The sequence below is a fragment of the Myotis myotis genome, unplaced genomic scaffold (assembly GCF_014108235.1).
Source record: "Myotis myotis isolate mMyoMyo1 unplaced genomic scaffold, mMyoMyo1.p scaffold_m19_p_5, whole genome shotgun sequence".
Lineage (NCBI taxonomy): Eukaryota > Metazoa > Chordata > Mammalia > Chiroptera > Vespertilionidae > Myotis > Myotis myotis.
The window spans coordinates 41,879,352-41,900,049 of record NW_023416357.1 but is presented as its reverse complement, the minus strand read 5'-3'; the positions used below and the strand labels follow the sequence as shown (position 1 = coordinate 41,900,049).

General features: G+C 48.6%; 1 protein-coding gene across 1 annotated transcript; it reads left to right on the top strand.

The window, feature by feature from the left end:
• Window positions 1-8,603: 8,603 nt before the first annotated feature.
• Window positions 8,604-16,660, top strand: LOC118656690 (orthopedia homeobox). Its single transcript, XM_036310234.1, has 3 exons — window positions 8,604-8,824; window positions 10,070-10,479; window positions 16,052-16,660. Exons 1-3 carry the CDS (start codon window positions 8,788-8,790, stop codon window positions 16,580-16,582), a joined length of 978 nt encoding a protein of 325 aa, XP_036166127.1. The 5' UTR covers window positions 8,604-8,787; the 3' UTR covers window positions 16,583-16,660.
• The last annotated feature ends 4,038 nt before the right edge of the window (window positions 16,661-20,698 follow it).

Sequence of the window (20,698 nt, the reverse complement as noted above, 5' to 3'; positions counted from 1 at the left end):
ATCACAAATATTAAAGTCTCACCTAGATACCACTCCTTCATAAACTGGGGCTTGTAGGGGGCCTGAGCGCCCTGAAGTTGTTTGCAAATAGATCCATTTTAATGGGAGGAGGTCCATAGCCTTCACCAGATTCTCATAGGCATCTATGACTCCCCAAGATAAAATTTTCTTTTGAATGCCAGAGATTCCATCTGAGCTAGTGAGATGGATTAGGGAAGCAGTACGTGTGGGTAGTAGTCATTTAACCTCAAATCCTCTTCTCTCAAGCCTCCCACTACCAGAAAGCTATGGGAAAATCATTTATCTAGGCAACGTGCTTCTGCTTGCTGTCCTCTTTTAAAATGGAAACATCCTATAAAGGGTATTATATTAACTCCCAACACCTATGAAAGTTAATTTATCAAATTACTTTCTTCCTCAGGATCCCATGTTCTTGGGTGGGAAAAGATTTTGAAGGTGGGAGGGTCAGAGCACACTAAAACAGTGGTTCTCAACCTTCCTAATGCCATGACCCTTTAATACAGTTCCTCATGTTGTGGTGACCCCCGAACCATAAAATTATTTTTGTTGCTACTTCATAACTGTAATTTTGCTACTGTTATGAATCATAATGTAAATATCTGATATGCAGGATGTATTTTCATTGTTACAAATTGAACATAATTAAACATAGTGATTAATCACAAAAACAATATGTAATTATATATTCAATATGTGTTTTCCGATGGTCTTAGTCTTAGGTGACCCTTGTGAAAGGGTCGTTCGACCCCCAGGTTGAGAACCGCTGCACTAAAACAAACTGAGCCACTTCTCACATTTACCCCTGCCTCCCACAGGCTGTAAAGTGCCTGATGGCCAGGGTCCACCATGGTAGGAAATTCAATGCAGAGCATGGGTGACTCTAAGTTCCGCTAGGCCGAGGATCTGTCCCTCTGCTAACCTCTCCCTCCTCCGTGTCCAGCACAGTGCCTAGCACATGGTAGGTGCTCAATATATATTGATTGGATGAAAAAGGGAAAGTGTGTCAGCTTCATTAGTCACTTTGTGTGGATAATGCGTTTCCTTGTCCAACTAAGAATGGTTCCAAAGGATAAAACTGATTCAAGGAGCAGGTTAACAATCGAATTAGAAATAAATTCTGAGGTATCGTCATACCTGGACATTAGGAACATGCATGTGTACACACTTTGATGGCAAGAAGGAACTCATAGGTTGTCCTGCACCTAGTCTTTGGAATATTTATTCAAGACTTTTTGTATGAGGTGGTTGCAGTTTTCGCCTTTTCGGTACTTTAATAAAGTTTGGTAAAAGACGTGGAGAGAATAAGAACCCTAACCCTCCACACCAGGTCTCGAAGGCAGTGTGGAGACCAGCGTTTGCCACGCGGGACGCCTCCCGCGGTGGTGTCCCTGCCTCTTAACACCTGTTTGTTGTAACATTCCCTTCCCGGTCCAGCTCACAGCCCTCCGACGGGGCTTCCACCTGTGCCCGGAGGTTCAGCGCCCGCCGGTCAGGAGCTCCTGCCTCGGCCCCGCGCCTCCAGCGAACGAGGTCCTCCCATTGTCTGTGCAAACCCGGCTCCCGACGCCGAGCTGGCCCGGCCAGGCTGACCGGGCCACAGAGCAGCCCGCCGCCCGCCGCCCACTCCCGAGCGCGGCGCTTCCGTCCGTTCAGCCCCGCCCGACGGCGCCGCCAGCTCCGGGGAAGAGGCAGGCAGCTGGCGCTGCGCCCCCTGGGGGCCGGGCGGGACGGGCCCGGGTGCCCCTCCGGGACCGCGGGACCGCCGCACCCGGGGCCGGCACGGCGGCGGCCACTTCGGGCGGGCGGGCCGGGCCTGCCGAGGAGTTGGGCTGTTTTGTAACTGCACCATCCACCCAAGCCTCATTACCACCTCTTAATGAGACCCCTTTACTCCGTGACGTGCAACCGCTCCATCTCATTAAGGAAATCGCTCTTCAATGCTGATTATTTTATTTGCAGCCATAATTATATTTCTTTCGGCTAAATCACGGTTTAATCGAGCCCACATGGAGGGCAGCAGCACTAATTACGGCGGGGGATGCGGCGGCGGCAGCGGCGGGCGCGGGCCGGCGGGGAGGGGGGGACGGGAGGGGGTTGCCAGGGCGGCGGCGCGGCCCGGGGTGGGGGGGTCTGCGGGCCGGGAGGGGCGCGCGCGTGTGGTGGGGGCCCGGGCTCAAACACAACAACTTATTACTTCTAATTCCCCAACTGTCACCAAATCACCTGCACGAAACAAGAATCTAATTTGTTAAGCTGGCATGTCTGCAGATGGAAGATCGATCTTCTCTGTAGATTTCTCTAATTGAGTGAATATAGACGCCCGGAATTAGCCGCACTCGGGCTGCAGGGAGGGCTGAGGGAAGGGGTGCGGAGAGAAACGGTGGGGGAGGGAGGGAGAAGAAAGAAGAGAGGAAGGGAAATAGAGATAAGGGGAGAGAGAACGAGAAAGGAGAAGAAAAAGCAAAGGAGGAGACGAAAAGACAGAGGCAAAGAGAGGGAGAACGAAAGAGGAGAGGAAACGGCGGGGAAATGAAAAGGCAGAAAAGAGGAAGAAGGAGAAGGAGAAAGGGAGAAGAGAGAATAAGGGGAAGAGAAAAAAGTGAAAGGAAAGAGGAAAAAGGAAGCAAAAGGAAGAGCAAGGGCAGGACGATAAAGAAAGGAGGAAGAGATAGGGAAAGGGAAACTTCTGTGTGGGAAAGGTTCACAACCTGAGCAGTGATGTCTGTCCCCACCCCTGCTCCGAGTGCAAAGTGGCTGGAGAAGCCTAGCCCGGGTCAGTCCAAAACTGGGACTAAGAAAAGAAAAAGATTGGGCCGGTGAGGCCGGGCGGGACCGAGGGGGAGGAGATGGGCGCCAGCAGCTCCAAGAAATGGCTTACAGAATTACATTTGTTTTCTTGTGATTTTATTAAAAGTCACTCCTCATCTCCAGATTGCGTGAAAATATCTACTTTCCACTCAGATACACCGCATTAACTTGTTGGAGACGAATTTGTTTGTTTGTCTGTTTTATTTATTTGCTAGATAAGATTGATGCAGTCTTATTAGCGCTATATCTAGTTATAGAAAGAGATAAGGATGAGATGTTTTTCTTTTTATTCCAATTACTAGCCCTGTCACCTAACTGAATAACTGATATATGATTATTTATCCTGAGTAAATAGAAATCAGAAAAGCAGCGAACTTAACACATACAAACAAAATCTCCATGTCACTTATTATATTCCGTGTGGCTAATTGGGGCCATTAAAATTACAGGGCTAGAGGCTGAAAAAAAAAGTGTAGACACGCAGTCAGGGAGGCGGGTACGGATCCGTCTTCGTTTTGTGTTGAGGGCCGCAGGTGCTAGTTGTCCAAAGGCAAAGATTTAAAAATAAGCAAGCCCAGCGCCTACGAAGAGCCATGCAAGTGGACTACATGGTTGTAGTTTGTAAACTCGGATATATGGGAAATTTTATTGCACAAAAGAAAAATATACTGAGCTCGTGTATCGCCACAGACATCCGGGAAGGATAGGAAATCAGACTGTTTGGAGGCGATTTTTTTATTATTATTCCGCCGCCGCCCGCGGCACCTCCCGCGGTTCTGGTGAGCAGGCATGGACGTACAGGGCACACAGTACTCGCATCGCGCACACACAGCCCCGGCTCCCTGCGCTTAAAAAAAAAAAATGCCTGGAGTGTGAACCCTTGGCTTTTAAATCCCAGGTTGGGGAGCCCGGGTCCTGTAAGCAAAGAGATTTAGAGGCCATGGGCTCCGCGGCGACAACGGGACAGCTCCAGCCTAGAGCAGCCTGAAGTCCCTGTGCTCCGACCCAGGGAAGCCTAGAGAGAAGGCTGGTTTGGGCTGAGGGCAGTCCTGTTCGGCTCAGAGGGTAAAAGCGCTCACTCAGCCCTAGAGAACCGCCGCCAGAAAGCGAGCGGGGCGGGGGGGGGGGGGGGGGGGGGGGGGGGGCTTTCTCAGGGGCAGGAGCACTCATCCAAAGCTTCGTTGGCTATGGTCTCTTTTAATGGGAACCTCCAGAGAGTTCTTTTATGCAGGGAAGTGTGGAAGCGCCTGTCACCCCTTCCAAGAGACTTGGCTGCCCTCCCAGATTTCTTCCTTCACTCACCCCACCGTCTAATCGACTCCCCCAAATGAGCCAAACATTAAGCCGTCCCGAACTCTAGTATAGACCACTGACACTCGTCTGGGACGGGGAAGGGGTGGGTGTGGGGGCGAGCATCGGTTCTAGCAGCTGGAGCCAGAGAAGGGCAAAAGTGGTCACTCTTGTTTCAAACGAAGTGAACTTGAGAGCGTCCTGTTTTTCTCTCGAGTTTTGTCCTCAGCCTTTATTATTTTTGAGGTTCTAAGTTAGTCCTGAGGAACAAGATCTGATTTGCCATTACGTTTGGGTTATTGCATATCTGGAAAAGTAAACAGGAGTGTTCAAGTCACTTGATTTGTTTTCTGTAAGCAAATAATACCCAAAAGCATGGCTGTAATTTACCACGAATTAAAATTGATTCTTTTCATCAGGCAAGAAAATAGGAAAATGTGAGATCGTTAATTATTGAGGGAGGCGCTGCTCATTAAAGGGAACAATGTTACAATTCAGCATTTAATAGCAGGAATGTGAATAACTGCACGCCATATTTCAGCCCACTGTCTGCAAAGAAAAGAGAGCAGTTTACAAACAAGCCAAGCAGCCCAAAGTTACATTTAATAAACACCCAAGGTTTCCATAAGTGGAAAAAGCAATTAGGGTGCTGGGCACAATACCCAGCTCTTCAAAGAGCACCTGGTATATATTTTTATTCTGTCTGTCTCTCTGACGCTACAAAGGATTCACAGTAAATGCAGATATACAATTAGAGGGGAAATCAAGAAGTTCACATCTAAATCAGCATATATCCAACATTGGAACACTCGCTATCCGGGTATCCCGCCTGATCCCACCTACCCATCCAGTCACACCATATTTCTAAATCTCTGTACTAGGATGGCAAAGCAGGAGAAAAAGAAAACACTGGTTTTGTAGTTTCTGTTTTTGTAGTTTACATAATTAGCCATCAAGGGCTTATATATTTAAATCTATACCTCTCAGAAAGCTGACTTCTCAAAATACTACAAACTTCTCTGGCTTGGTCTGGTTGCGGGTTCCTTGGCCTTTGTGCTTCGTTAAAAAGGAGAAGGGGAGGAAGAAGAAAGAAAAAAATGATTTCCCTGTGCATCGCCCCTTGGCAGGCTCTTGTACAAAATTCAATCTCTATTTTTTATGAGAATAAACTGTCTAAATAAATTTTATTAGGGGCAACCAATATATTTTCTGGTAGTTCCCTTTGTTCCACTTCTACGTGTGTGTAACAATCTAAAACCTATTTATTGAGGAAAAATCACTGGATCCGTCATAGAAAATCCTTTTACTTTGCTTTGAAGTGATTTCTGAAGACATTATTGTCATTCCGAAGATTTGGGGGTCATTGCGCTAAAACCTCGCCTTGTTAGGGACTTCAGTTCCCATGATCATGTGGGAAATGCCTTAAATTATCAATAGCAATGGGCCTGACCGGCACTTTCCCGGCTGCCCTAGGAACGTGGGAAGATGACAGGGAATAAAACTCTAGTAAATACATCTCAGGCCCTGCCCAGGTGGATTCAGACATTGGCCAAAACGAGCTGCAGAGAGGGAACTGGGCGCGGGGGCGAGCATTTTATACCCAGACTATTGTCGTTTTCCTTGCCACGCCTGCTGGCAGCAGGCTCCTGAATCCCCGCACTGGCTCCAGCTCCAGCTTTCATGCTCCCCACCTCAACGCCCCCACACTTCCTTCCTTCCCCCCTCCCACTCTCAGATTTCCTCCTCCCCCCCTTTCCTTTATCTCTCCTCCCTCCCCCACCCATGCTTATGTTCTGAAGTCTTGGAAGAAATGATTTAGTTTGTTTATACTGCTATAAAAATCAAGACCAATAGAAAAGTCATAAAATGAAGCGGGCTATCAATCACGCCGCAACATTGTTATTCAGCGGTTACTAACAGAGATGGATAATCCTTTGATTTCGTCCCATTGTTATTACTCTGATGTGTCTTCACATTAACTATTACACATTTATTTATCGACCTGAAAAAATACAACAAAACAGAATATACGAGCTGTGCGTGTGGGAGAATGCTGCAAGGCCAGTGGTGGTTCTAGGGGCGGCTGTGGAATGAGGACATAAGCGCTTGTTGCACACTGGTGTGGACTGCCCCCCCCCCCCCCCCCCCCCCCCGCGCCCTTTTCCTTCTCTTCCCTGGTCTTGGCCTCTCCTCCCTCCCTCCAGGCAGGGTTTGGAGTATCCGCAGTGCGGGCCTGCTGAGACTTGCCTGTTTGGAGACGCCAAGCCCGGTGCCTCTCTCAGGGCCCCGATCTCTTCCTCTGACAGGTCTCTGCACCTCAGCCCCTGAGTTCCGGTCTCAGATACCCGCAAGCCCCACCCAAGTGGGCACAAACCCCCAAGAGTCCTCGGAAATATGCAGCCAGGTGCGCACTCGAAAGCCAAGTCCAGGGCGCACACAGCCCTGCCTAGGACATCTATCTTGCTTCCTGCCGCGTGTGCCCAGCACAGTAGCATCTAGATTTGGGGTTTTGTTTGGGGAAGAGGAAGGTTTTATTGCAGGACTCTATTTGCTTTAGGTCCAGATATTTTCCTTTCAAGCAAGAACATCCTCGCGGCTTCCACACACACCGCCGAGGCCGGGACGCCGCCAAGCTGGAGCCCGCAGTTCCAGGGCTCCGGTCCCGCAGAGGCCGCCTTGGCAGCAGCTGCAGCGGCTGCTGAAGCTTGGCCAGGCCCAGAGCTTCGGGGGAAACGGTCTTCTCCGCTCAGAAGGAACCGGTGTGTGACTGATGCCCGGCACTCACACGTGTGCATGTGTGTGCGCGCGTGTGTGCGCGCGCCCACGTGTGTTGTGCACGAGAGGAAGGGAACGGGCTTCAGGAGAGAAGGAGTTCCATTGCCGCCCCAGAGTTCGCATTGCCGCCTCCTTTGTCTCCTTGCTTGGTCCCTGTCATACACAGAGCTGGGGGGGGGGGGGCAAGGGGGGGGGGGCCCGGGCGCGCGGGGGCGCGCGCGCACACACACACACACACACACCCCGTTTCGCATCTGCTCTCAGGCAGTATTTCCAATGTTTTGTGTAAGTCAATTGGACAGCGAACAAAAAAAGCCATTTGCTCGGCATTATTTAAAGCAGACTTCATAGGGCCACCCTTTTGTGGAAGCTTTATTTGCACTAAATGAATAATCTTAATTGCATCACTCTCGAATTAAAAATCAATGTTAATCAAGTTGAGAGTAGTAAATATCAGTTTTCATTGTGCCTGGGTAGAGGGCATTTTTCTTGTGTTGCAAATAAAAATACAAGTCAAATAACTTTAAAAGGGCATTATGTTCTGCTACAAATACAATTGAAACGGATTGTTTAGGCGCAGATCAGAAATGGTACAGAATTTTGCACTTAATTTCCTCAGTTATCATTTACAATAAGAGCCTCTTGGCTTGACAGCCAAGTCTAAACAGTAGTAAATTAGTACAAATTTATACTGATTTTACTCTAATAATCGTAATAAAAGCTTATAGATTTGGCACTAATTACATAAATGCCTAATGATCTTGAAAATTACTCTGGTTAGAAATATATTACTAATCTAAACTTTGTTGTTGGCTGGCTCTGAAAAATCAGAACATTAGAAATGGTTCGCTTCACTTGTGCAAAGCACTTTAAATTGTTCAAGTAGTTTAACATATTCAAGAGGAAAATAAAGAGCATTTAACTTTATTTACAGCCTTAAGTGGAGTTGATAGCGGAGCAGAACTTAGAAACTTTGACCAAAAAGAGAGGGTTGTGGGGGAGGATGCGAACGTGCGCCAGGCGGAGGAGAGGAAGCGGGGAGGGAAGGGGGTAGAGTTTCTGAATGACACGGCGTGCGGGCGCAGGAAGCTCCGAGGAATTGACTCAGTTTTTGCGCTCTGGGTCTGCCTAGAGCCTGGGAGCCGGTAGGCTCGGGTCCTAGTCGGGGCGTCTGGACCCTAGGCCCAGGCCTGCTGAGTGGCAGCGAAGTGTACGCCGGGTCTGGAGACCGCGGTGTGCCCTTGTGCTCTGGATTGGCAGGCCCGCGTGGCCCAAGGCTCAGAGGTGTCCGGTGGACAAGCACGCAGGCGGAAAAAACTCTCGGGTCACGCGGGGGTCATGCCCTGTGCTGTCCAGAGCCTTGCCTCAGCCCCAGGAAGATTCTAGCTCTAGGAGACAGAGCTGCGCCTTTGGAGAGAGCAGGGCGGAACTAGGAGAAGGAATGGAGTGCGTGGGGAAAATCGCTGGGAAACACTGACGGAGGCTGGGCCCGGAAGCCCAGGGCGAGGCCGGGACGGCCGCATCTGCTTTAGCTGCTGCTCGGGGTCGGAGCATTCGGGCTGCCGCCGCCGCCGCCTCCTCCGGGCGGGCGCGGGCGGGCGGGCGGGCGGGCGGAGTGGGGGACTCTCCGGGCGCTGACATTTGCAGGCTGCCCTCCTGATTGGTCCCCTCGCCGAGCTGCTCACGGGTTCATTCAACTGTTAAGCACCTCCCCGTCTCTCTAAAGGACATTATAATGCAAGAAGCCCCCTTTTTAACCACAAACCGAATTTTCTTTCATTTAGGTGATCTATATATATCTATATAGTATAGCTTATAGCTTATATCTATTTTAAATAACTTAAAGGCGCTAAAATTTTGGGGGGAACAGCTTTCGCCCTGGAGCGGTGCGCGATGCTCTCTCACGCCGACCTCCTGGACGCCAGACTAGGTGAGTGCGCGCCTCTCGCCCGGGCAGCCAGGAGAAGACGGGCAGGAAATTGTCAATTTGTTTCTTATTTTACCTTAATGCGCCCTAAATGGACTAATTTCTTTAAAAGTAATTGTGCTGCATTAAAGTTTAATTTGATTTAACATCATCTTTTAAAAAAATCTATGTAATATGTAGATCCGGGAAAAGGAGTTGGGAAATGTTACTTTTTGTTTTTGTTATTTTTTCTCCTCCCCTCGCTCCCTTATCACTATTATTATTTTTGGAAAGGCGATCCACCCCATCGTAATTTCTTTGGAGGTGTTTTTCTTTCTTTTCCCGTCCTGTCTGCTTTGATTTGGTATATCTTTCTTCTCTTTTTTTATCTCCTTTTCTCTCCCCCCACTACCATTTTCTCTTCTCCTCGTCTAAGTGTGATTGAATTTGTAAAAATCTGGATGAAGGAGAAGCCACTGCAATTGAAGCGGAATTGCTAAGTGTGCTCATTGAGAAGAGAGAAAAACCAAATTCACTCACAGGCGCCGTGGCCTGCAAAATGTTTTCCTCGGCATTGCCCATGGCTGAGAGGAACGCGCCTTTTATTTCTCCGGGAAGAGAAGTTGAATTCCCTAAAGTTTGATTCACTGCGAGGTCTACTGAATTTACTTGGGTTTCTTTAATGCTGTCTGGGTTTCCGGTTTGGGAATCTTTGGTGATGGATGTGACTCCATTTTCCAAACACTTTCTCTGATTTGAGGGGGAGGCGGAGCTGATTTGGGTTGATTTCAGGGGGTGGAAGGCTTTGAGACTTATTCATCTTCCGCAAGTGAGAGGGCATCGGCTTGGGGCCGGAGGTAGATTTCGTCCAGCCGCCTAAGCACATGCAGGTGGGGCAGCAACCTCGGAACGGCTTAATTTTCTTTTCCTTTCTTTTTTCCTCACGGATATGCTCTCGGGTTCCTGGGCGCCAGGGGTTCGGTTCAGGAAAGGGACGCCGAGGCGTGTTTCATTGCCGGGACTGGGAGAGAGGAGAGCACGTGCTGCCTTCGGGAGCGGATGCGGAAAGAGGGGAAAGGGCCGGGAGCTGGGATTGCAGCTGGCAGCCCAAATCCTGGGGAGCTCAGCCGAGCGTCTTAGGAGTTTCCTTCGTAGGACGACCGTGGGAGCAGAGGGAAGCGAGGATGGGGCTGCAGGAGGCTCACGCGGGGGAAAGTCCTTCCTGGCACCGCTAGGAAGCTAGTGACCGCGATCTCCTTGCCTCCTCAGGTATGAAAGATGCCGCCGAGCTTCTGGGCCACCGGGAGGCGGTGAAGTGTAGGTTGGGCGTGGGGGGCTCCGACCCCGGGGGCCATCCGGGGGACTTAGCGCCCAACACCGACCCAGTCGAGGGAGCCACTCTCCTGCCTGGGGAGGACATCACCACCGTGGGCTCCACGCCGGCCTCGCTGGCGGTGAGCGCAAAGGACCAGGACAAGCAGCCGGGGGCCCAAGGCGGCCCGAACCCCAGCCAAGCCGGCCAGCAGCAGGGCCAACAGAAGCAGAAGCGCCACCGGACGCGCTTCACCCCGGCGCAGCTCAACGAGTTGGAGAGAAGCTTCGCTAAGACGCACTACCCCGACATCTTCATGCGCGAGGAGCTGGCGCTGCGTATCGGGCTGACCGAGTCCCGAGTGCAGGTACCGCGGGCGCGGGCGGGAGGATTTGGGCAAAGGCAGTGGGGTCTTTCCTTCCCCTGCCGGGATTCTGGGCTTCTCTTCAGAAGCCTATGCATTCCTGGGTCGAGTTAGCTCCTCGGCCCGGAAACTGGCCCCGATCGCCATCTTCCAATGGACAGGCAGGGCCTCACTCTCCCACCAGTATAACCACATCCCAGCAGAAACTCCTCGTAAGCGAAGCTGGCATTGTTCGACTGAGCCGCCTTCTTCCTCCCGAGAAGGGAACCTCCGCGTCTCCCACCCGCCGCGTCTCCAGGCGGCTAAGCCGAGCGCGCACTTCCACTCCAGCTTGCGTTATTGACAAGTGTTTCATTACCCTCTAATGAGTTTGTATTAAGCATCTGGATAAATGGGAGAATGCAACAATTATACAGAAACATGAAAAGGGAAAAAGTAAGGTGTGGCGGCACCTTTTAAAAAACATCCACACCTGCGTTTCACGGTGCTTTATTCTGCTGAATATCATCTTCCCGCGCTCTCGGGCAAAAATACCCCCAGTTTTGATGTTTTCAAAGAATCTGAACTTTAATGGTGCAACCAGTGCTCTAAGGGCGGCTGCAGCGATCCCCCACAGCTTCTAATACTTGGCTTACTCCTAAGAAAATGGGAAAAATTAAGGCTTTCTGTTTTGGATAACCGATCTGAAGACAGGATGTTTAGGGTGGGAAATATTGAACAGTTAGTAGACAAAATCATTACTGATCCCTGTTCTTGTCCAACTATCCTCCAAGTTGTAAATTATATATAACAGAAAACACACCTTCAACTTTTCTGTAAATTGGTAAATAAAAGCGTAAGTCTAATGAATCTCATTTCCTCCACTTTTTAAAAGAATGAAAAGCAATGTATCAAATATTTTATGGGCAAGTGCTGGAGGCGAAATTTCAAGACACACACTATACTAGTATAATCATGAGCTATCCAGGGTGCTGAAAATCTTCCCTTCCTGTCTTGGATTTGGTAGTTTCTGTCCGCTAATCCTGGGCGTCAACCTCAGCTCTAGATTCTTTTATAAACTAAGTTTAAATATCTCAGCTACTTTATATTTGATCTAAGAAGAGACCAAGGTGTCCATAATTACAGTGATGAATATTTCTGCCTCCATTGGGCATTTTAAAGATAGTCTAATCTAGAAAAATAGCGTGTGCTCCTGTTCTAAATAGTCAGCAAATGAATGTCATTGGGTACTTAAAGTGGTCAAATTAAAAAAGCAATATTCAGGTATAACATAGATTAATATTTTTACTCAATATAAGACTGGTTGGTTTCCTTAGTGAAAGCTGGAAGCCCTGAACCATGGGCCTTTGATATTAAGCACCAAAAGAATGTTAATTGCATTGTGCAGATAAATATTACTAAGGCTCTTTAATTTTTTTTACCTTGCACCTCCTTTTAAATATGAAGTTGAGCCCAAACTTTAAAAATCACATACCATTTCGACACTTCTATTACTGTTAATGATAAAACCAGCTTGTTAGAATCTTGTAGATTCAAAATTCATAATTTACTTTTTGTCTCTCAAGAGAAAACCTATCTAATAATTTTTGTTTTAAAGAGTAAAATGCTATTGCTTAACCTAGACATACTGATAATTAGTTTAAATTAAAATAGAACTTAGAATCACAAATAAAATATAATTGGACAACTGACTTTACGAAAAAAGAAAACGAGGTCTATTAAACTTTATTAGATCTTCCAAAGGTTAATGGCAGTGAATCTTTTAATAGAAAAAGTTGTAAATGAAATAAAATACAAACTATATAATAGGAACAGTTATTTTCAAAAAGTACACAAAAGAATAATCAAGAAGAAAGAGACAAAGTACTTTAATTGTTCTAGCATAATGCTCAGCAAAGATAATAGCTTGAGGCTGCTGATAGGAACAATTTAATAGAATGGCAATTTCAATATTTTTAAAAATAATGTTCCATAGTTTAAAAAGTAATCAGATCAACATAACCTTTTTAATTAACATTTCAAAATGATTAACATTATGTAATGTAATGCAAAAATAATTTATGGAAAATGTATTTACTTCACAATTCACTCTACCATTGCTCCTTGACCAAATTTAAATTAAATAGTAATTGGTTTATGTTCTTATATGATGAGTACTTCATAGTTTTCTTTATAGTTAACAGATTGCCACACATTCTTTTCAGTACGTGGGCCACTGCACTGATTAAAAATGATGGAAACATTTCATTTATTGCAATTGTATGTTTTTAAGGATGCTTTCTGGTTGCAGACTAAATGTCTCAACATACTTATTTTTTTTAAAACCATATCTGGTATATATCATACTTTTAAGTATTAAAGCACCTCTCCTCACATAGAGGCCAATTCCATGTCTGGTATTGCTCCCCTTTTCTGGCTAGTATAATAAAACCATTCCTTTTATAGCATGCCATTATTAGAAACCAATTTCAGAATTATTTATAACCTGGAATGGCTTATTAAGCAGCAATGCGAGAATCATGCAAATTACGCGATCAAATGCAATATAATAAGCATAATCATTAGTCTCTAGCACGGATTAATTAACTTTCAATATTTTATTTACATAAAAACCAAATCAGTGAAATAACTTCTGCACAGTCAGGCTTGCCTTTCAATATTTTATAGGAACAAAAATAATGTGCTGTAATTCCATTGACCATGTCTCCCAGAATGGCCCTGTCACCTGCCACATCTTAATAGGGGGACAAGCTAAGAGTATTTTCTAGTTTTCTAATGGAATGAGAAATTGCATTTTCTTCCTCTCCCAGCACTATTAAAGTGTAATGAATTCGGCCCAGAGTTCACGGCTGGCTGATCGAAATGAACCTGAGATCTAGGCTTTAATACAGCTCCCCAGATTTCCTCCCAAATCTTCACATTAATCATTTGCTGGATTCCAATGAGATCTTCATAAAGCATTTGCTTGGAAGGGGGAAAAAGTAATATTCTCTTCTTCTCCCTCTCTTTCTCTATTTCTGAGCCATTTATAAGTGGGGAATTAAACGGACTATATATTTTAAAATACATTTACAGTATGTCTATATTACTGTAACAGCAGATATCACAAAAGTGGATTTTTAAATTCCAACCTCCATTAGATTCTTACTGTTGTATTAAGCATTTTCTGAGAAGAGCTGCATTTCAAACTGAGTACAAAGTTGGCCCGTGGCTGCGGTTAATATATTTCCTGGAGTTGTCATCTGTGCATTCTCAAAATCTCCCTTAGGTTTTGCCTGCATTTTAATCCGTCATGCTCTAGTTTTCAAGTGGAAACATTCACATTTTAAAAACATATGCATCATAGCTTGGAACGGAGGTGCTCAGACCCCATGAAGACTTTTTCCCCCAACCCCAGTAAGCCATGAAACATAAAAAATTTTGTAGCCATCATTTGACTACTAACCCTCAAACATAATTGAGCACTATTTTTCGAATATTCCTACAATATTTAGTTTTTTAACAGCTGTTCTTTTCCTCCCGTGCCTGAGATTCAGAAACCTTACTGGTGGGTGTATTTTCTACTGAAATTCTACCAGGCAATCCCTCCCCCTTCTTCTGTTTCTCTCCCCACTGCCCCACAGAAGTCTACCACCTTCCTCCTCTGCTGTTCATCCCAAACATTCAAGCATTTCGGGGTTCACTGAAACTTGCAAGGTGTTGGAAACAGGCAATTAATTTGTAGATATCTATCAAAATATATCCGGGTGATGTGAGGGACCCTTTCGACACAGACACAGACACGGTCTCTGTCTAGGGCCCCATCGGTTTACCTTCCCCCAGTCCCACCTTGGATGGGTAGTACAGGCGACCTGTGACCGCAGGTCTCCTCGCTGTGCTTTCCTTGGCTCCTGCAGGTTACCCTCCACAGAGGGCCTCTAACAGCTCAATCCACCACCGGCTGCATTGATCCCAGCCACCACCCTGGCCCTGCTGCCTCATTAATCCGCTGTGCCACCAGCCCAAGGGGCTTTAGCAGGCAAGGGATAGAGGTCTTTACCCAATCGGACACTGGTGTAAACAGAAACATGGGAAATGGGGAAGAAAGCAGAGAAATATAAAATGGTGGGCGATGGCCCGATATGGTAGAACAGGCCATGGCCAGCCCAAAGGCAGGCAGAATTCTAGATTGCAAAATGCGGTTGACGCTGATGAGCAGAGAGTGCATAGCTTACCGAGAAGGGGTCAGGTACTTCTGGACTCATGATACTATAGCTTTCAGAATAAACACTAAAGAGCTTGGGTTAACCGAAGAATAACCTTTTGGCCACAAATATGGTGGTCAAATTCCACTGGCCAAATTCTAAGATGAAACTCAATCAGTATTTGAGCTGTGTCCCCTACCATTTACATGTATGCACAGTAAACCTTCAACTGACTAGATATTAAACTGAAAGTCTGCCAAGTAAGCATGCTGGCTAATTTTTTTTTTAAATAAGGTCAAATTAAAATATGGAAGACGAGAGGTTATCTTGATCAGGCAGTTTACTTTCAGGAGTAGTGAATATGACATCTATAGGTTAATTTGTCTGGCAAGGCCTGAAATTCCAGGGTCATTGTTAAGAAAGGACGCACAGGAAGCTTATTTCCATTCGCAGTTTATTTTATCCAACACATCTCATTTAAAAAGACATATGGGTTTGTCTAGCAAAATTAAACTTGACTCATTAATTTTTAGCAGTCAGAAGATTTCTTCTGGTTTAAAGGTGAAAGGGGAAGGGGGTTGAGGAAATTGGCAACCTTGTTATTTGGGATCCTCAGTAAGTTCCCGAAAAGAACAAACTTGAAGGCCCTGGGGCCCAGGGCTCTGGCAGCAGGTCGCTGCACACCTGCACAGTGCAGATAAAGGTGCCTTTGTAGGGGTTTGTGAATGAGGCAGAGACTTGTGTCGGTAGTGCTGTTTGCTATGAATCAGAAAGTCTTGGTGGCGACCCAAACAATGCTGTAGCTCAGTAGCGCTTGCTTTCCCACACGAATCACTGCTCTGTCATCCGTGGCGTTAGGGGTTTTCCTTTGTCTTTCGATTTTGAAACCAGCTATGTCATGCACGGCCCTTCATCAATTTCCAAATTTCCAGCGTTTCTGAAAATTCTATACCCCAATCAGTGTTATAAGGCACGCTATTAAGCCACATGGGTACACATGTTTATCTTCATTTGTACACCTGTGGATCCAGCCTTGACACATGTCTGCCTGCAGACCTGTGCATCTAAGCCGTGCACCGAATGCGCCAGCATGCAGGGGCGTGGTGAACACTGAGCATGGGGGTATGTTTGCACTCCGTGCAAGCGCCTCAGGGCACGATCACTTAGGAAGGGAGTGGGCCCTTGGTGGGTGCAAGGGGCGCCGGATGACTCGCGCTGTTGGAGAACCAGGGTCTCTGGCTGGATGTGGGGGCGTGTCGGACCTATGGCACTTGTTCGGCCTGAGTTGAGTGGGTGTATCTGACCGAGTTTCTCAGACTCAAGACCCCGCCCTCGTGGCCGCGCCCGCTCCCTAACAGTGCCCTGTCTGTTTCCCTCCCTGCCCGCTCCAGGTCTGGTTCCAGAACCGGCGCGCGAAGTGGAAGAAGCGCAAGAAGACCACCAATGTGTTCCGCGCGCCCGGCACGCTGCTGCCCACGCCAGGCCTGCCTCAGTTTCCATCAGCCGCCGCCGCCGCCGCCGCCGCCATGGGCGACAGCCTGTGCTCTTTCCACGCCAACGACACCCGCTGGGCGGCGGCCGCCATGCCCGGGGTGTCGCAGCTGCCGCTGCCGCCGGCGCTGGGCAGGCAGCAAGCCATGGCGCAGTCGCTGTCCCAGTGCAGCCTGGCGGCGGGGCCGCCGCCCAACTCCATGGGCCTGTCCAACAGCCTGGCGGGCTCCAACGGCGCGGGGCTGCAGTCGCACCTCTACCAGCCCGCCTTCCCCGGCATGGTGCCCGCCTCCCTCCCCGGCCCCAGCAACGTCTCCGGCTCCCCCCAGCTCTGCAGCTCCCCGGACAGCAGCGATGTGTGGCGGGGCACGAGCATCGCCTCTCTCCGCCGCAAGGCGCTAGAGCACACAGTCTCCATGAGCTTCACCTAATGCAGCCGCCCCCGGCCCACTCCGCCCCGAGGGCCGCCCCGAGGCCGCTCCCCCCGGGCGCGCGCCCGGAGCCCCGCCCACTGCCCCGGACCCTGCCGCGCGCCGCGCCCCGCCCCGCCCCGGCCCCGACCCGGCCTCCGCCGCGTCTCGTTTAGTCCTCTCCTCTCTCCACTTGCTCGGGCTCGCCCCGAGCCCCAGCACACGAGGCCCCCCCTCCGCCTGATTTCGATCGCCCAAGTCCCCCTCCCCCGCCACCCGGCTCACTGTACCAGCCGGTGACCCTCCCTCCACCCATCCCCAGCGCCCACCCCACCCTTTCCCGCGACACAGGCCTCCCCGCTGCTCGCGCTTGTCGTGCTCGCGCCCTCCTCTCGGCCTTGGGCTCGCGGCATTCCCACCCGCACCTGCAACACGACGCCTACGCCCCTCCCCGCCGCCCTCCCAGCCCGTCCTTCCCCACGCCACGTGTCCCTCCTCCCGCGCCCCGCAAACGCATCTTTCCCGCCATTTTACTGACCAGGGAGTCGACTCAGGATCTGAAATCAGACACCAATGGACTGGTTTGTGGGCAGAAACATACACACGAGCGCTCTCGCTCACTCTACACACTGCACACACATGCACACACACATGCACACATACACGGTGCACCTAGGTCACACACGGACGTGTTCAAGGGACAGCACAACGTTAGGGACTTTTGTCTTAAGGGAGGGACAAGCATCTGCTACCAACCGCCTCATCCGAGGGCCCAATTGATACGATTTTATTTATCCTCGTATTCTTTCTTCAAACTTCTCTTTGTTTACTTTTCCACCACCTTACCCTTGCCTCATCCACCCAGTCACATCCATGCAACCCTCTATTGGCTTGCAAAAAAAAAAAAAAAAAAGCTTTTATTTTCTCTTACTTTTCTTAAGCACAACTGTGTGAGGGCATTGGCGGGAAAGCGTCTCAGAGGACCATGCCAGTGGGTTGGGTGGCTGGAGCAGGCTAAACAGTCATGGAATGAAGAGGTGATCTTCCCCGTTTTGATAAGTTTGTGAGAAGTAACAAAATAAACATGTAAGGAAAGTTTCCTTTTGTAAAAGCAAAAGCCACATCTCTTTTCTGGATCCTCTGGACCGGGGTTCACTCGCTTTTCCATGTCTCCCCGCTGCTCTGTGCCCTTGGTTCTGTGGTTGTCCTGTCGTCCCTCGTGCCCCTTGGCCACTGCCCTGGCCCCTGCGCCGCCGATGGGTGCGCTCGGACACCTCCGCCCTGCAACTCTGTACAGAGAACAGTCAGCTCTTCTGCATGTGCCGGCCAAAGCCACACCCGGAGAACAGACGCGCTTTCCAAGAATGAACAAACACGTGAAATAGGATGTTTTGTGTAGATAAAGCATTCTCGTTACATACTGGTCAACTTGTGATATGTTTTAACTTATTGTCTGTGCTTCTTTATGGAATTTGGTTTTCTTAATAAATGTTTGAGCTAATATAAAGCATATTGACTTTCCCGGACAAGTTTATATCGAGTTAAATGTAAATGGATAAAATAAAATCATTTTCGGTATGTGATCCGGAGAACGACGGGTTTCGGTGTGACTTTGCGTGGGCAACGGGAAGAGCATCTGTCCTGGAGGGTCTCAGTTCGCCTTCCGGGCGGGCCCCGCGTCCGGGACGCGGCCACCCTTCAGCGGGCTTGGCTTCGTCTCCGGCGGCACAGAGCGCTCCGCTCCGCTCGGCGGAGGGCCCCGCGCGGCCCGCGGCCGGAAGTGAGAGGCAGCGCCGCCAGGGCCCGGCGAGCTCGAGGCCTCGCGAGGCTTCGGGAGGCCCGCGGCTTCCGAGCCGAGCGGGCCCAGGGGCGCAGCTGCAGGCGCTAATGGCTGGGGCCGAGAGCTGATGAGCTGCTCAGGTGCAGGGCTCCCGCCTATAAAGCAGAAGAGGGAGGCCGCGGCCCCGCTGCGCGCGCGCGTGCGACGGGCGGGCTGTGGGCCGCAGGCGGGCCGCCGCGAGGGCAGCTGGGGACCTCGGCGGTGCCGGGGGGCGTCGCCCGGCCCTGCGTGTGGACCCAGTCGGCGGCGGGCAGACCGGCCGGCTTTCTCCGCCCCAGGGCCCAGGCCTCCGGGCGGCCGGAGGGGACGCCGGCAGATCCAGGCGCCGCTACAGGTACCCGGGGCTGCCCCACCGGGCAGGGCGCGTCGGGAGGCCGCGTGTCCGCCTGCCTGGGGGCCCGCCCACGCCTCTGCGGCCTCCCTCCGCGGGCGGGGAGGCCTGGTGTCCTCGGGCCCCAACTGGCTTCCCGCTGACCCCGAATTTAGGCGCGTGTGTGTTGACACAATATCATACTCGGCTCAGGTGGACCACGAGCGAGTAGACACTTGCGTAGCCTGCACGGGGGCCGCCCGGGAGTCTGGTTGTGGGTGTGTTTTGAACTTGGGGGCCAGTCGGTACCCAGGCTTCCTGCGGAAGCCGAACCCGGTCAGCCCTGTGGCCGAAGCGCAGTGGGCAGTGTAGGCCCGCGCGCCCCGGCCCCTGGGAAGGGTTCCGGTTCGGTGGCCACACAGTGTCAGCCCTGAGGACACCCTGTCCCGGAACACAGTGGGCACCGCTGGGCTGCATGTGAGTTTTAGGAACGGGTGTCATTGTTACTCCACCGAGAGAACACCCACCGGGGAATCTTCTCGAAGGTGAGGACAAAAGGGATGCTTTTCTGGGGTCAAGAAAAACAATATATGTATGTCACCTTGGGAATTTTAATCGTAGGTAAAATTTGGTTGGTGGGTTCACAGAATAGTTCACCTCTACATTTTCTAAAGGGTATTTTTGATATGTTAAAATATTAAAGAATGCTCATCTGGAATTTTATATAAAAAGGGAACATTTCTATGTTTTAGAGCTCAGCCTAGAATTTAGGAGCATAATAACCACATTTCTAAAACATCGGTAGGTAAAAGAAAAATACTTCTCCTTATTTTAAAAATTTTATCATATTCTCTCTTTTCCTAGGCTAGTACAGTTTTTTTTTAATTTGAAATCATAGATACTGTAATCTCAAGTCACATTTAAGAGATCAGTACAAACCACAGATTGCTTCACCAGGGAACATGGAAGGTTGTTTACAAGGATGCTAATTTTTACAGCTTTTTTTATGCTGCTATAAAGCATAACTTTATGATGTAGGAATGCAATAAAAGATGCTAAATGGAATCTTCAAAAATTGTATTTCTCAAAAGCAAGGGAAATGGGATCTTTCATTTGAAAAAAAAAATGAGCCAACTTAGAATACTGATGAGAAGTTACAAATCAACTGAAGTGATAGATGCTTTCAAAAATACTTATATTTCATAATATAGTGGTTAGTTATCAGTATTAGAAGGAAAAAGTACACAGTTTTTCACTTGACCTGACTCTGGAATAATATTTGTTTCTATGGCAATAGATTTTTGTATTAAGAATGCTGAACAGTTTAATGTCATATGTACTATTAGCATAAGGGAAGGCAACCTGGCCTAAATTATTAAAGCTGACAACAATGGTAAAAAACAGAGAATAGGAATCTCATTCACAAGCCTGAACAATTTCAGCAGTTTGAGGAAGGAAAAAAAACACTTAACAGAATAATACTTCATATTATTTTTTACTACTTATCAGCAGCAATTCTGATTCAAAACTGTCAAAGTTATAATAAGAAGCAATTACATTCAGTAAGGGAATAAAGACAGTAATGATGAATAATATCAGAACACAGGGTAGATAAGTCAACATGGTAGATGTCCTACCTCTAATGAATTGTACTTTTTGCTAAGTAGCCTGTTTGGCATTGAAGACTGTCACCAAAGCTAAGTAGAAGAAGTCAAAGTCTATTATGATGTAGCTGTATGATTGATTTATTTGAATACATATATTCATCCTTGTATCTTTATGTTCTCCTTAATATTGGCACTAAATATCACACATGGCATTAAGTGATGGCATTTAATAATGTTGCACTTAGTTTACCTTTTGTTGATGGTGGAAGAAATAGGATATAGGAATTCAACCTGCTAAAGATGAGGTTAGGTATTGAATACAAAATGGGACACAGAGCAATTTCAGTAAATCAAGGTGGATGTGAATGGAGAACACAGAA

Bases quoted from the DNA above. Each gene is read 5' to 3' on its own strand.
- LOC118656690 (XM_036310234.1), top strand. From the start codon at position 8,788: ATGCTCTCTCACGCCGACCTCCTGGACGCCAGACTAG. The intron at 8,825-10,069 runs GTGAGTGCGCGC...TTGCCTCCTCAG, and splicing joins CCTCCTGGACGCCAGACTAG to GTATGAAAGATGCCGCCGAG. The intron at 10,480-16,051 runs GTACCGCGGGCG...TGCCCGCTCCAG, and splicing joins TGACCGAGTCCCGAGTGCAG to GTCTGGTTCCAGAACCGGCG.